At 44.8% G+C, this 14,462-nt stretch overlaps 1 protein-coding gene across 18 annotated transcripts in view; it reads right to left on the reverse strand.

The window, feature by feature from the left end:
- Positions 1-14,462, reverse strand: part of LOC122718364 (MAP7 domain-containing protein 1-like) — a 144,831-nt gene that overhangs the window by 60,749 nt on the left and 69,620 nt on the right. The window contains exon 1 of one of the 18 annotated variants that reach the window (XM_043943399.1): positions 1,217-2,379. The exons of 14 other annotated variants lie outside the window; for them this stretch is intronic. In XM_043943399.1, coding sequence (XP_043799334.1) covers positions 1,217-1,379 — 163 coding nt within the window. In that variant the 5' untranslated portion in view covers positions 1,380-2,379. Of the gene's footprint in view, positions 1-1,216; positions 2,380-14,462 lie in introns of those variants that run through there. 3 more of the 18 variants (XM_043943421.1, XM_043943443.1, XM_043943485.1) reach the window with 3 other exon arrangements.

The following is a 14,462-nucleotide window of genomic DNA, read 5'->3' on the forward strand; positions in this document are numbered from 1 at the left end:
GTTTTTAGCGCGTGACATCAGCAGATCTATTAGTCACGACGAGTTCTCCCGCGAGGCGGTGGTCGCGCGCTGCAATTACGTGGAATCTTACGTGGAAAGGAAGCGACGTCTCTACGCCAAAGTTAGGGAAACCTTTCGTTCGCAGTTTAACGAGGGAAGTCCAGCGAGCCGGCTCGTCACGAATTAACGCGTCCTTTCGTCGAATCGTCGGGAGGGAAGAGACAAATTACGAAATTTCTCGTCGCTGTCGTCACCGCGATGAAAAAGATCCATCAATTAGAGTATTCTTCGTAGTAAATTCGATCTTGCAAAAAACGCTCAAAGAAATATCTCGATCCAATCCGGACTCGATGGCGTGTACGTTCGTCTCTTCCGCGAAGAAAAAAATGCGAAGCTCGTCTCGAAACGGGGAATCGACGAAGGGAATCGGACTAGGTTCGAATATTTGCGACTCGTGTCCGCTCCCTCTCTCGAAACGAGAAAAGATGGAATGACGCAACCACACCTCGACTCCGCGTCCGTGTTTCTCAACGTCTGTTAGAAAGTTCGATAGGCATGATCGATTCATAAGGACGACGTGGTGCTAAGGTCGTGAATGGAATAACGAATTCGACGATGACCAATCTCGAAGACTCGACGATGACGCGGCGCGAGTCGACGAGCGTTCGAAGATGTTTCGAGAAGATCGCGGAAATTAGGCGAAACAAAGACGACTCGTAAAAGTTTGTCGAGCACGTTCTATTTCCTTTCCATTTTCACTGTCGAACGATCGAAACGCCGAGGAATTTTCTCTACTTTCTCTCCAGAGCTCGTTGCTTCGATGTCCTTTTCTCTCTCTCTCTCTCTCTCTCTCTCCCTCTCTCCCTCTCTCCCTCTCTCGTCCAACTAATGGCACACAGGCGTAAGGGAAACTCTCAGTCCGAAACATTGGTTGCAATTAATAGATGGATAGAGTCGTAAACTCGCCAATGTTCTAGATCAAATCAGAGCAAATAGAGAAGATCCTCGAGGATCCCAGAATATCCACGATTCCTATCTTGGATGCCACTAATCTCGAACGAATCGCTCCACAATCCCACCCCAGAAGCGTTCGATAATCGTGCAACAACGTTGCAACGAGAGACAGAGATAGACAGGCAGAGAGAGAGACCGTGGCAACGATGGGCGCGCCACTTCCTCCGTTTATATTTAAATGATCATCGACTAGCGGATGTACCTTCGCGAAAGTGCACCTTCCTGTACGGTCGATGCCTGCCATTCTCCTGCATAGAAAGATCGTGAGGTCCCAGGTTCTCTCTCGACAGCGAGCTCACTAGGATCCCCCTGAGAGTCGCGAGGGTGCTGCTCGGAATGTCTCTGTTCATGTTGCCACCTCCCATATCATCCGAGTTTCCTCCTTATCGTCGACATCGCGGCATCCCCTTTCCCACTGATTACCACTAATTTCAGGAAAGAAAGATCCCCCTATTCCATTCGCACGCTTCTTCTCCCCCCCCCCCTCCCTCCGGTCACGGAGTTTCAACGGAGATGCCGAAGCGCGCTTCGTCGAAGCGAAGCGACTCGATCTCCGCGAGAAAAATATCACACACTCCCTCCTTCCAATCCTCTCACGACGATTCTCCGCTCGACCGGAACGAGAATGGACGTGAACACGCGGGGCGAAATACGAGACGCGAGGCGCGCGGGACGGTCAATAGAACGGCAGGAGAATCGCGAAACGGCACCGCGATCGTCGCGTAACAGAGCTCGTAACTGGCTTCTTCGCAGGCCACATCGTAGATAGGCAACGGCTGCAGTTGCGTCACCATGTAAATTTAATCGGGTGTTGAGCGGGGTGATGGCTCGCGCCAAAGGTCGCGTGCGGGCGTAGCTTGGGATACGCGTTGCACGAGAAGGAGAGGTCCAAAGCGCGCGCTATCGATCCGCCTGTCCACGCCACGCTGCTCCGTTCTCCCCTCGGAAAACCATCCTCCTCCAAAGTAGGGATCGCTTTCTCCTCGGCCGATTTACAAATTCCCGCTTCCCGCCGGGAAAACATCGGCGAGCACGCGAGACTTCTCCTTCCCTTTTCGCCGATCCTTCCTTCCTTCCTTCCTTCCTTTCTTTCTTCACACGCGTATATAACACGCCACGCTCGAGCAGCCACGTGAAGCAGCGAGCAAGTTTTCGACGACTGGCAGTTTGCACACGGAACGCGTGAGTACACTGCACTTCGATTCGAGGCGATAAAGGGCGAGAGCGAAAGGGGAATTTTATCGAACGAAGGATTCTCGATCGCGTTAACGAACAGGCCACGTCCCCGTGGTCCGCGTGCTCGACCGTGTGACTGACTTGTGCTCGAGAAGCCACAGGTCCCTCCTCGCTCGCAAGTTTCTTTCTTGCTCCTTCTTCGAGCCTCTCCCACTCTCGGCGGTGTCGGTCTGATTCGACGACGGACAGTTGTTGGCTCGACAGCGGTGCACCTTCGACAGACAGTGTTCCGAGGGAGTGGGATATACACGATAGTTTGCATCGTATCTCCTATGCAACGTTCCAAGATATGAACAATCGCGAGTCGAGCCGTTGTGTAATCACCCGGTTTCTTTAAATAGATTACGATTGTTTACTACTTCTTTTCCAGACGCCATTGTAGAAACTACACGCGCTCGAAACGAAGAGGTAATTATTCCTCTTTTTTTTTTTTTTTTCCGCCTCGTTTCTAGTTACAATTAATTTCTAATCATCGTGGTTTTATTTAATGGAAATGGAAGGAAACGTGCTCTGCTCGGTGAGAAGGTTCAAATTTCGATCGAGAAGGGGATCGTTTCCATATCGATTTTATTTCCTTGCACATCGAGTTGCGACCAGCGTATTCTTCCAACGTTGATCGATCGATGAAGATAAAGATAACGACGTGTTTCTCGACCGATCGGAAAAACTCGCGACAAGAATTAGACGTTTTAGACGTTTCTGCTATATTGTGGATTATATTGGACAAAGAGTAGATCGGACGTCGGCGTAAATAACATTGAAATTCATCGCGGACGCGGCGGTTTAAAGATAGACGAAACACGATGAATATTCCATCGATCGACGGAGCTCATTATTCACGGGCAACCTCGCGAGTCAATAAAAAAAAGGAGATGAGAAGCCTTGCCACCGATATTCAAATTACTCTGATATTTCTCGCCATTTTCGTCTTTCTAGAATTACACGGTGTTTGTCGTTTCCCCGAGATACCGATAACGAAACGTCGTCTCGCCTTCAAAGACGTTTCCTCGAATCGAGGGACACAAAGGGACGAAAGTCGGCTAATTCGACGAACGTCGACGTTTTCCTTTTTCCCTCTCTATATAAACGAGAGAAAGAGAGAGAGAGAGAGAGAGCGCGCGCCTTAAAAGGCGACGACGCGGCCCATTCATTCGCGTATCAACCGGCGAAACGATTCTCGAAATACCGGCGGGACCGCGCTCTTCGAAGGCAAATAACCGTGCGCCTCACTTTTGATGGATCCTTTGACGCAGCCTCGTGATATATCCTCGCTTGGTTAAACATCGATCTCGTAAAAAAAAAAACAGGGATAGAAGCGTAACGCTCGAGGAAAGATACTCGTCGAAACTTGCTAATGGTTAATTGTTAAGTTGGACAGGAGATAATTTTGCAGCGAGAAATCGACGCTCGCTCGTTAATTTGGTTTGGTAATCGCTATTATCCGGAGAAGCGAGCTTCCCTAGCCATGAATTAATATACGTGTAGAGGATCGAAATATTGCATATCGCGTATAGTTTTTTTTTATAATTTAGACGAGAGATTTCGGAAATATAAAAGAGTTCGAAGAGATTACGAATGAAAGTTGATCCAGAGTATCGATTTAAAAGCAAGAAATCAAAGTTAGAAGTATATCTAGCCGTTCGTTCTCATAACTCTATGTAACCCACTCGTCAACCCACTTCTTCCACGTCGTATTAAATCTCATCTCCCTCCCCCCCACTCCTCTCCCACTTTCTACCCGATGCACAATGCAACGAACAAGACGATAAACTAACCCCGTGACCCATAATTACCCGCAATCACTGACATTTTCATCGCGCGGTATCACGATTAACAGGCAATTAAGCCCGTTTTCACGAAGCGTAGCCTCCGCACGCCTCGTCACAATAGACGGATCCTAGGATCGCGATCGTAGCAGCTAACCGACATCTACCGATAATCACACGCCGTCCCACGCGTGATGCAATCGGCCCGTGAATACCGTAATTCATCCGTAATGCGCGAATCAACTGCGGGCAAGCCTCGATCTCGCGAACGAGAACGGAAACGGATCCATCTTTTCCCCTTCCTTTCCATCCGATGACCTTTCTTCCTCTGCTGAATCCCCCGCCCTGCCTTGCCGACCGGTTACGAATGCAATTTATAACCTCGATTTCGAGCGGTAGTTTCGAACGTCGATTATATTATATATATATTCTAATTTTCAGAAAATTATCCCAAAGGATAATACGAAGCATAATACGAAAGGGTAATCGAAGTTAGTCATTTTCCTTCGAGTGACAATCTCCGCGGATCGATTGGGTCATCGCGAGTTAGGGGGCGAGGAGAGAGGAGATCATCGATGCGTGGAAATCTGAAATCATCCAGGAGGATCCATCATTGAGGATGGATGATCGAGTGTAAATAAGAATGGGAGAATCTATCTTGGATAGATTCCGATTTGACGATCCATTTGGCGATCCATCGTTGAAGATGTATACTTGTCACGGGTGACAGGTAATCGTATAATTTCGATCGAAATAGGAGAGGAATTGTCTACTCTTGTTGACTCGAATCAACGATAAGACCGAGGAGTTGGAGAGCCCCTCGAAAAGACCATTAACAACGGAGCTCTCCTTCGATGATAATGACCATAAGAGAGAGAGAGAGAGAGAGAGACTTGGAAAAAAGTGGTATCGCCTGAAATGGAAGAACTCGAGGGAAAATGCCGGCGCGCAGGGAGGCGAGAAGCCAAGAAGCTCGGACTCCAACTCTTTGAGGATTGAAAAGGAAACGGTTCGAGAGGCTGACCCCGTTTTTCATTCACCCGGCAGAAGCTGCGGGCGATTTCCCCGTTGACGCAGAAATCTTTGGCGAACGGTTTACCTCGAAAACACGAGAGGAGGAGATCGAAGGAAATAGTAAACTTGCAAATTCAAGGGAGGAGCTATATTCCCCGAAGCTGGTGATTATGTTTGCTGTCGAAAAAACTGCTAAATTTTTTTTCTCTTTTTTGCAAAAAAAACCGTCAAAACCTCGAAAGCTAAACATTAATCGAGACGTTATTAATTCCTCTTTCATCGTCAACAAATCGTCCAACGCCGTTGACAACCTCACTTGTTTCTCCGTGTCTCCGTATTAATCTCGATCGCGATCGTAGTTGCGCGATCTGAACAACCTTATCGCGTGCCTCCGTCTCTAAAATTCGATTTCGGAATAACGTTTACCGGAGACATCGTCCTCCGTCGAAGAAGTCGCCGCCCACTCTTTGAGAAAAAGACAGATCTCTGTTCGATGCGGAGAGAGATGCAGGAGGAGGTGACGATCGTGGCGGTGATATCGCGGCTGATTACGCAACCGGCTTCGTCCCGGGACGAAACGCGTCGAGGTTCGCCATTCGTTTGCACGGGTGGAAACTGGTCGACTAGGCCCCGATATTCATGACGCGGCGACTTCTTGCGGCCGGCTGGCCTTGCAATGCCGCTCGCCATGCAAAGCAGCTCCGGCATTAGAACCGCGTCCACCTGCGAGCACCGCCGATGGCATCCGGCCTTTGTGGTCGCGACTATCGACTCGACCGAGAAAACGCTCCGCTGCTTTTATCCTCCTCCTCCTCCTCCTTCTCCTCCTCCTCTCCCGATCTTATATTTTATATCATCGATTCCTGATTAATTCTTCCCGATCGGAACCGGTTTCGCGCCTTATTACATACCCAGCATTTCGTTTCTTCGTGTCCCATCCGATATCGGCGACACGATTGATAGAATTGATAGAATGTATAGTTTGAATCGGTTGTAATTCCCTTTTACGTTTATTCTAACGATGTTAGATTGATGCGAATTTTTTTTTTTTTTTTTTTTTTATATATACATATATCTCGTTATGGATTCAAGGCAGAAGCGTTATCAGGTTCATTATCGGATGTGAACACTTGCGATATATTTAATGTGTTTAACTCTATGGGGATGTTTTTCCTTGAAATCTCGATATATACGGAGTGTCGATCCTTCTTTAATCGAGCGGAATGCAACTCGAAATGACTTTGCACGAGTGTCTTGCATGTACAGCTAAGGAATCTATTCACAAATATTGCGCTCTTATTAATTGGAGATTACTATAAATCTAGCATGAATCACTCGCCAATCGAGTTGCCGCGTGAAACGTGCGTGGAGACTAAGTGAAAACGCGCAAAGAGTTAATATATTCGCGGAGGATCGATTGCAAGATTTAACACGTAAATTAACACGAGTAAAATTGCAAATTCCATCTTGAGTAAAACGTTCGAACCAATTTGTTCCGAAGAAGAAGCATCCGAGCGAACTTTCGTCCGAGTTTGATCGGCGATCGAAGACACGTCGTTCAACGTTACGTGTGGAAGGGAGATGCTAATGGTCCGAAGGAAATTCGCTGGAACGGTGACAAAGGGCCATCAACGTAATTACCGGGGCGGCGTCGAAAAATGCGAGAAAACGCGGGTGGAGGCCGGTTAAGTGCGAACTTGGCGAGATCGAGATCGGCAAGTTGGTGAAAGAGCCATTAGCAAGTTCGAAGCCGGAGGCCCGGCCCCCTCGCCTGCATCTTTAATCCCCGTTTTCACGGATCCTCGATATTACGTCATTTAAAATTCTAATCCGCGACTGTTTTCGCCCTCTTGTCGCTGTTGCAAATCCGAAACGCGAAAAGTAATCGGGACGAACACCTCGCTCGGGAGAACGACTTTCCATTTCCCTTCCCGACGGAAAATCTTACATCCCGCCGGCCGCCATAACAATTACGTTTTACGCGGAAAAACTTAGTCGAGCAGACTATCCTCCAGCAACGCGGTATCGTCGAGCGGGAAGCTCGAAATTCCGCTTCCGTAACGAGTTGCGATGTTATAAGGGAGTTGTTTCTATCTTTAAAGTTATCCGCCCACAGACGTTGAACGGTTACAGCCGAAGGAAAAAATCGTGTGGTGGGAGAAAATGTCTCTGGAGAAGATTAAGAATGGTTACAAACGAATCTTAATTATAAATCTTATCTCACCTATATATTGCTCTCGAAATCAAGGAATAGAAGAAAATCGTGATCTCCTCTCCCGTCGAAATTCTGAAATTCTGTCCACCACGTTCCAAAATTAAAAGCGGCTTTTCGAGTCGGTACACGATCCGAGCAACGACCGCAGACGCGTGAAAGCGGAATCAGCTGCAATTTGTCCTCTCGGATCGTTGCGTGGCGTATGCACGTCGTTAATTATTCCGCGCGTGCCAGTTACAAATGCACGAAACGCCGTTTCGTTTCCCGCTGTCCAATTTCACCTTTCGGTTGAGGGGAACGTTCCACGGTCCGCGAACGAAAGGACGAGAAAAAAAAAAAAAATATATATTCCACGGCGTTGCCGCGCTTTTGCGTAATCATCCTCTCCTCCTTTTTTTTCTCTTTTCGCGAGTCAGCTTCTTACGCAACGATCTATTAAAAAAGAAAAAATTGCACGGATTCTACGATGGCGTCGGTCTGCCGCGATCTCCGCCAGGTTCGTTCGTGAATCGAATATCGCGCAATCGATGTTAGATATCGTATGGAAGCTCGTGTCACGGATCTACGGATAGCATAGATGATGATATGAATAGAGCAGTCATTCTGATTAACGAGCGACCATCGTTTCTGGCTGCAAATCCTCCTCGCGTAGAAATGATTTTTTTCTTGTTTTTGTTTTCTTTAGCTAGGTGGAGAATTAAATTATCGTTTGCATCCGAAGGCTGGACTGGAGATTGTTACTAATACGGAGAGTGCGAGTGGAGAGTGAAGCGTCTTTTGAATTCGAGCGATCGAAAGAAACGCGGAATTACTCTCTGTCTTTCTCTCTAATTCACCATTCTTTCAATTTTTAGGGTAATGAGATAGGTAGGCGGATTAGACGGAGAAAGGATTTTTTTTTGGAACTGCTGTAAAAATTTTTTTACCAGCCAGCCGATAAACATCATTTTTCCCGGCTTTACCGGGGATTAATAGAAAAGAGGCAGATTCGGTTGGAATCTCTCTTCTTTATCGCCGAGGTTAAAATTAACCTCTTTCTATTGTCGGTCTACCGAATCCGGGTGAATTTTTAAAAGGGGAAAGGGCTCCGCGATGATTAAAAATGTTCTTTTAATAAATGTCCAGGGGCGATTCTCGATTCCCTCCGCTAGAGGGGTCGAAATGGAACACTAAAAAAAAATGGAAAAAAGAAAGAAAAGAGGAAGGATGGAACTCGAACGATTACTCGATTTTAACTCAATTCAACGCGTCTTTAACAAATAAATGCTTATATTGACTTCAGAAACGTTGCCTGCAAAGATAACAATATAGATATGAAGAAGAGAAATACCGTAAATGAAAGAGGAATATCGCGATATATGGAAGGGTACGTAATGACAGAAATAACGTTCCATACAGAACAATGCTGAACCCACGTTGTTACGTACGCCCCCGCTCATCGTGCAATATAAACGCGACGGTGATGACTCGTGAGAGTCATCGAACCGGGTTGCTTTTTCGTTTGCCGAGGGATCCCCCGCGTGATCGTATGCGGATTCTCTAATCCCAATGTCAACACGATCGTCATTTGCATACCGAGAGAGCGAGAGGCAAACGAGATGATGAAGAACGAATGGCGAAAAAGTTCAGAGTCGATTCGACGATTAAAACCGACCGTTTCGCCATCGCGGTTTCGTTATCGTGAAATTTAATTGAGAGGGATATTCGTCCATTTCTTTTCTTCTTTTCCTTTTTTCCCCACGAGATGAGACTTAAATGCCGACACGATGGCGCGTAAAAGTCGGGGAACCTGTTCTGGAATTGTTGGAAAACGTGCAGTCGCGGGAATAAACGCCGCCAAATAAAGAATGTCGTCCTCGAGAGTCGAAGGATACAAGAAAGTGAAAACAAAACCGGGATGGCCGGGCATAGACAAGATTGCTACTCGGTCGGCTTACAAAGTAACGACGGATAATTCGATGGTAATTTTTCTTCGAGATTTATCGTATAAAAAATTTTTTCTCGCGAATGCAATATGAAGAGAGGAGGAACATTAAAAAAGGAAAAGTTTAAATTACTCGAATTAAAAAGATTTAAAAACGGAGGTACGCATCCTGTTTGGCGCATCTTTAATGAACGATAATTACACATTTCGGCCACTCTTCTCTTCGGTCGGAGCTAGCTGAGAGGATTGCACAACCATGCTCCCAGATCCACATGTCTGATCAGCGACGCGTTGTGCCCGTTAACGCGAGCGTATCGTTGAAAAGGACGTCGCGGGTGAAAAGGAGATTGCGAATTCGAAGGATATCGGGTTCTCGCGTGTGGAAAGTAAGAGGTGCCAATGAGCCTGTCGGTTTCTCACGACTATACCGTGACGGGATCTCGCATCCCGAGAACTCGAATACTCCGTAATTCTCGTCTCTCTGCCCAAAGTAGTTCACCGAGGAGGAGAAAAAAAGTTCCACGTTTTTGCTAATAATCGCGAAAATTCGCGCAAGAGAATGGAACGAAACAAGCAAGTGGAACGAATAAATCGTACAAACCGTAGTAATATTATCTCGATGAATATAGCAAGTATTTCGCGTACATACAGAATCCAAGACGGGGAAAATTTTAACAACAACAAAATTTTAAGTGGAAGTTAAGAATTAAATACTAATTATTTGAACGACGAGTTACTTCTGATAATTTATCGTTCAAAGCGATAATTTATCGAAAGCAAGTTACACGAAGATTTATCCACTATAAACCACGAATAAATATTATTCGAGCGTTTTGAATTATTACTCGAAATTTTGATTACCTTTTTCGAGCCCCTTTTCTCGCAGAATAAACAGACCGTTTTCGAAGTCCTCCAATCGAAGTTCCGAACAAGGAACGAATTCTTTCATCACGAGAACGGATTATTAGAGATTTTTCAGAATTGGAGAATCGTGGAGTAAAGTGGCTCTTCGTTCCGCAATTGATTCCGCGAAGGTTGAAGGAACGGCTTTTCTTCTAGTGGGTGAAACGGTGCTGTGATTGCACCGTTAATTCACTACCACGGTATTTGTGTGTATCGGAAAAAGCGTCTATTTAATAGCGTAGATCTTTCGAGACGGGTCTACTACCCCCGGAGAGGCTTGAATACCTGCAATCGGATTAAGTTAACGCTGAGTGACAATCTCGGGTAATAGCCGCGGAGGAAATTGAGTAACTATGCAAATTTCCCTTCTTCCCTCCCTCTCTCTCTCTCTCTCTCTCTCCCCCCCTCTCTCGTTGTATCGCATTCGCTTCTCCGCCTTCGCTCGGAGGAGAAGCTTGCGCGGATCCCCGGATAGGTCAGTTAAATCGTAATAACTGAGAGCCAACGGGTCGAGCGTGAAACGTGAAACGTAAGAAACGTCGCAATTGAACTCCAACTCCTATCAACGCGACGATAACAAAATTCTTTTTCTATGCGCATTACGCAAGATTAGCGAGGAATGCAATAATAACCGGTTTTATTATTATTATATAATTATAAATGGCGCGATGATATACAAGCTCAAGGTCGTTTCGACGACCGACAATCGATATAAATTTTTCACGCCTCTACCCTAATTTGAACAAATCGAATTCCATCTCCTCTTCTCAAATCGAGATCAATCCTAATTTTATCTAATTTTCGCTCTCAAAATCGAGCCTCCATTACGCTCTCGCTTCACTTTCGACGATGAAACGTGGAATTACCGCGGAGAGACAGCGTCACGATTCCGCTACGCAGGCAAAAGGTTCGTTAACGGAGAAAATGCGAAGGGGTTTGCGTCGTACGAGAGCGTATTATGCAGGCTTTTTAGGGAGGGAGAGAGGGATAGCAACGAGGTCGGCTGTTGTTTGCTCTCGCCGCGACGTGGCTAGTAATTTAAAAGCACGCGCCGGGTAGGTGAGCTTTCGAGATTTTAACGCGAGTCGATCTCGCGGCTGTTTGATTAACTTCGATCCCCCGCGTTTGGAAATCTTATTACGCGGCCCAATACTTTCGTAATTGATGTCAAGAGTTGACGTTGTTTGCTCGCCATGACCATTGTTTTTCGCCTTCGTTTCGAAACATTTTCTAGATTCCAACAAATTTCCTGCCAGCTCTCTAAATTTCCAACTTGAAAGGTAAAAAAAGACACGTGCAAATTAGTAGTAAGTTATTATCTATCTTCGTTTTAATTCGATTCAATTCGATCGAGTTTTGAAAAAAAAAAAAAAAAAAAAAAAGTTTCTTTCTGCAGAAACACTTTTTATACAGAGAACGAGAGAAATTTCGTAGCGTTTGAAAAAGAAAATGAGAAACAGTTTCACTTTTGTGCCTTCGCGGTGATAAAAATTCATTGTTTGAAATGGAATGTGGTAGGACGAACATTATCGCAGAAAAAAAATAAATAAATAAATAAAAAGGTAGACACGCGATTTTTTTTTTCCTCGCAATGGAGCGTCGCGCGGGCAACGATAACGTTTACTAAAACTTGATGACATTTCCAAAGGTATCGGCATGCCGCGTGTAACTCAATAGCAAATCCCAGCTCAACTGTTATTAAACGCCGTAGTACACATGTACATCCCACCACCAATTGTAACCGTGCACTGGAAACGCATAAAAATGCATGAAAAGAAGACAAAGTCATTTTCATTCCAGATTATACGCGTATCCGATCGATCACGTCCGAATGAAATTCGACTAAATTGCTCGTTCCTCGCTATGAATATTATATTTCGTGAATTATTTTCAATCGACGAGTTCTCGAAATAGAATTAATCGATGGAGACAGCAACAATAATAATAATAACAATAATATAAAAAAAAAGATAAAAATGATTGAACAATCATTTCAGAGAAACAATTGAAATCGAATAAAATTCGCGATCGTCCATCGATCCATGTTTATAATCCCGAATATATATATATATATATATATCTCTCTCCTCGCCAGGCTCATTTATCTTCCTTGGAATCATCGATACGTTCCATCGCGAGGATATATATTTCTCTGTAGGGGAAAAAAGTCGTGGAGAACAAAAGCAGGAAACGAGGAAGGATGATGAAACAAAAAAAAAAAAAAAAAAAAAAAAAAAAGAGCTGCCCATATACATCCGTACGATTTCAATGAAATCGCGAAGGGATACGATATTAGGGCGAAGTTTCTGCCCGAAAAACGGTACCCCAAACGCCACGAAACAGGCCGAGTTTTAATAGTCACCGGGCCGTTCGTTGTGCACTTCCGGAGTTCTCATTGTTCGTGTTACTACGGAGGAACCGGCTACCCGTGCAACCAGTAATCCGTCAGATGTTCCTGCCACGCGGAAACTGGAAATTCAATGTGTATTTCCTCCTCGTTTCGTGCTCTTCTCTCTTTCCAAACGATGTATATATATATACCATCACCTCCGATATTTTCGTTCCGAGTCGAGGAACACGAAATGGTTCTGGATCTCTTATTTCCACCGTTTGTTCACCGAATTTTACCGATATTTCTCGGGTTGGAGTGGAGCAAAGGTATTTATCGGGGAACGGGCAAAGTTTTTCGGAGAGGGTAAGTTTTTAAAAGTTTGTAAAACTATGTAAGGGGGGAGGGGAGGAGGAGGCAAGGTGGTGTAGATTGTTGTACTCGGTGAACAACCGAGGGAGGCCAACCTCCACGATTCTTCGTTTATTTCGCGCACGAAGGTAAAAGTTTTTCCACTGTAAAACTCCGTCCCGTTTATATTATATAATCTCGGGTTAAACGGAGGCTGATTAATCCTCTAGCCTTTCTACGTGCAGTGCTTTATCTTCGTTGCGTTATCTTTAAAAAAAAAAGAAGAAAAAAAAGAAGAAAAAAATGTCGGATGTCATAAAATATAATACAAAAGTGTAACGTTCCATCGTTCTGCGCGATCCAGATAACGATTTATCGCGACGATAAATGCCGCAGGAGGAGAAACTGGGCGAATCTCGATCTCGGTGGAAGGTCGAAAAGAAGCGGAAGCCGTTTGCGGCAAATGGATCCGTATAATTGCGTTAGACTCCTCGTTTTCTAAGCGGCTGTTTAAGGTTTAAGGTTTTCTTCTCTCTCTTTCTCGTTTCTCGTTTCTCGTTCCTGCCTTCGATTTTGTTCTCCATCCTCGCGCCATCCTCGTGTCGATCGTGGCTCGCAATATCACGAGAAAGGAAGGTAAAAATCCACGATTAATCACATTCTCACCCGTTTCGATCCGTTTTTCGTTTAAACGTGACTAAGGGTGGCACGATTCGATCACGCTCGATCGATTCGCCACGTCGATATCGATCGATCGAGATAAATAAATCGAGTTTCCACCATGTAATCAACCATGTCCGTATGATTCATAAAGCGTTTTCAACGAATCAATGTCGCAATCGAAGCTCAAATCGGAATTTGCGGAACAACCTTCTCGTTTATGACGATTATTAAAATCTTGGGGAAAAAACGATGATTAAGAAACAACCGCGATCTCGACATTGTTTGCAATTGTCTCTGTTATAAGGATCGAGACATTTTTATTTACTATTATCGTAAATTGATAAACTTCGCTTCGGATTAATCCTTTTCAATAAATGCTTGTCGCAATGCTTCTCCTTCTCTTATTTGCCAAACCGGGTGGAAATATCTTCGAGGATTGTTCTAATCTATCCGAATGAAATAATTTTCATACTCGAATTTTATTTATCCTGACGAATCTTTTATCCACGAGATACATCGATCCATGATTCATTTCCGGTTTCTCTTTTCTTCGCCAAAAGCAGCTTAACCACGCGATCAGATCCAACTATTCATAGGCTCCGATTCAATTAGACTTTCCTCGTTACGAAAAAACCACTTTTTTCTTTCTTCCCTCCTTTCTCTCGCGAAATGAACGTAACTTCTCTAACGCAACGCGCTAACGATTACGTGATTATCCGATCAGACTCTCTCTAGAATCCTTTAAATTTAATGGAACTTCGACCCATTCCATATCTTACGATCTTTATTCGAAAATATCGAGGGATATTGAAACGTGCCGCGACATCTAACTTCCTGCACGAAAGACCTTTCAAACTCAACGTTAACCCAACGACTAATGGCGTCCAAAATATCGAAAATATCCCCTGTAGGTATATCGGAATGTAGGTCGGCAAAACGAGAAGTTTTTCGTCCGCGCTCAAATTGCATTCCCAAGAAATGAGAAAAGAAAAAAAAAAAAAAAAAGAATTCGTTAAAATTCGGTTTGGAAATTCGTTGGAAAATCCG

The sequence above is a fragment of the Apis laboriosa genome, unplaced genomic scaffold (assembly GCF_014066325.1).
Source record: "Apis laboriosa isolate Shangri-la unplaced genomic scaffold, ASM1406632v1 scaffold11_cov152, whole genome shotgun sequence".
NCBI lineage: Eukaryota > Metazoa > Arthropoda > Insecta > Hymenoptera > Apidae > Apis > Apis laboriosa.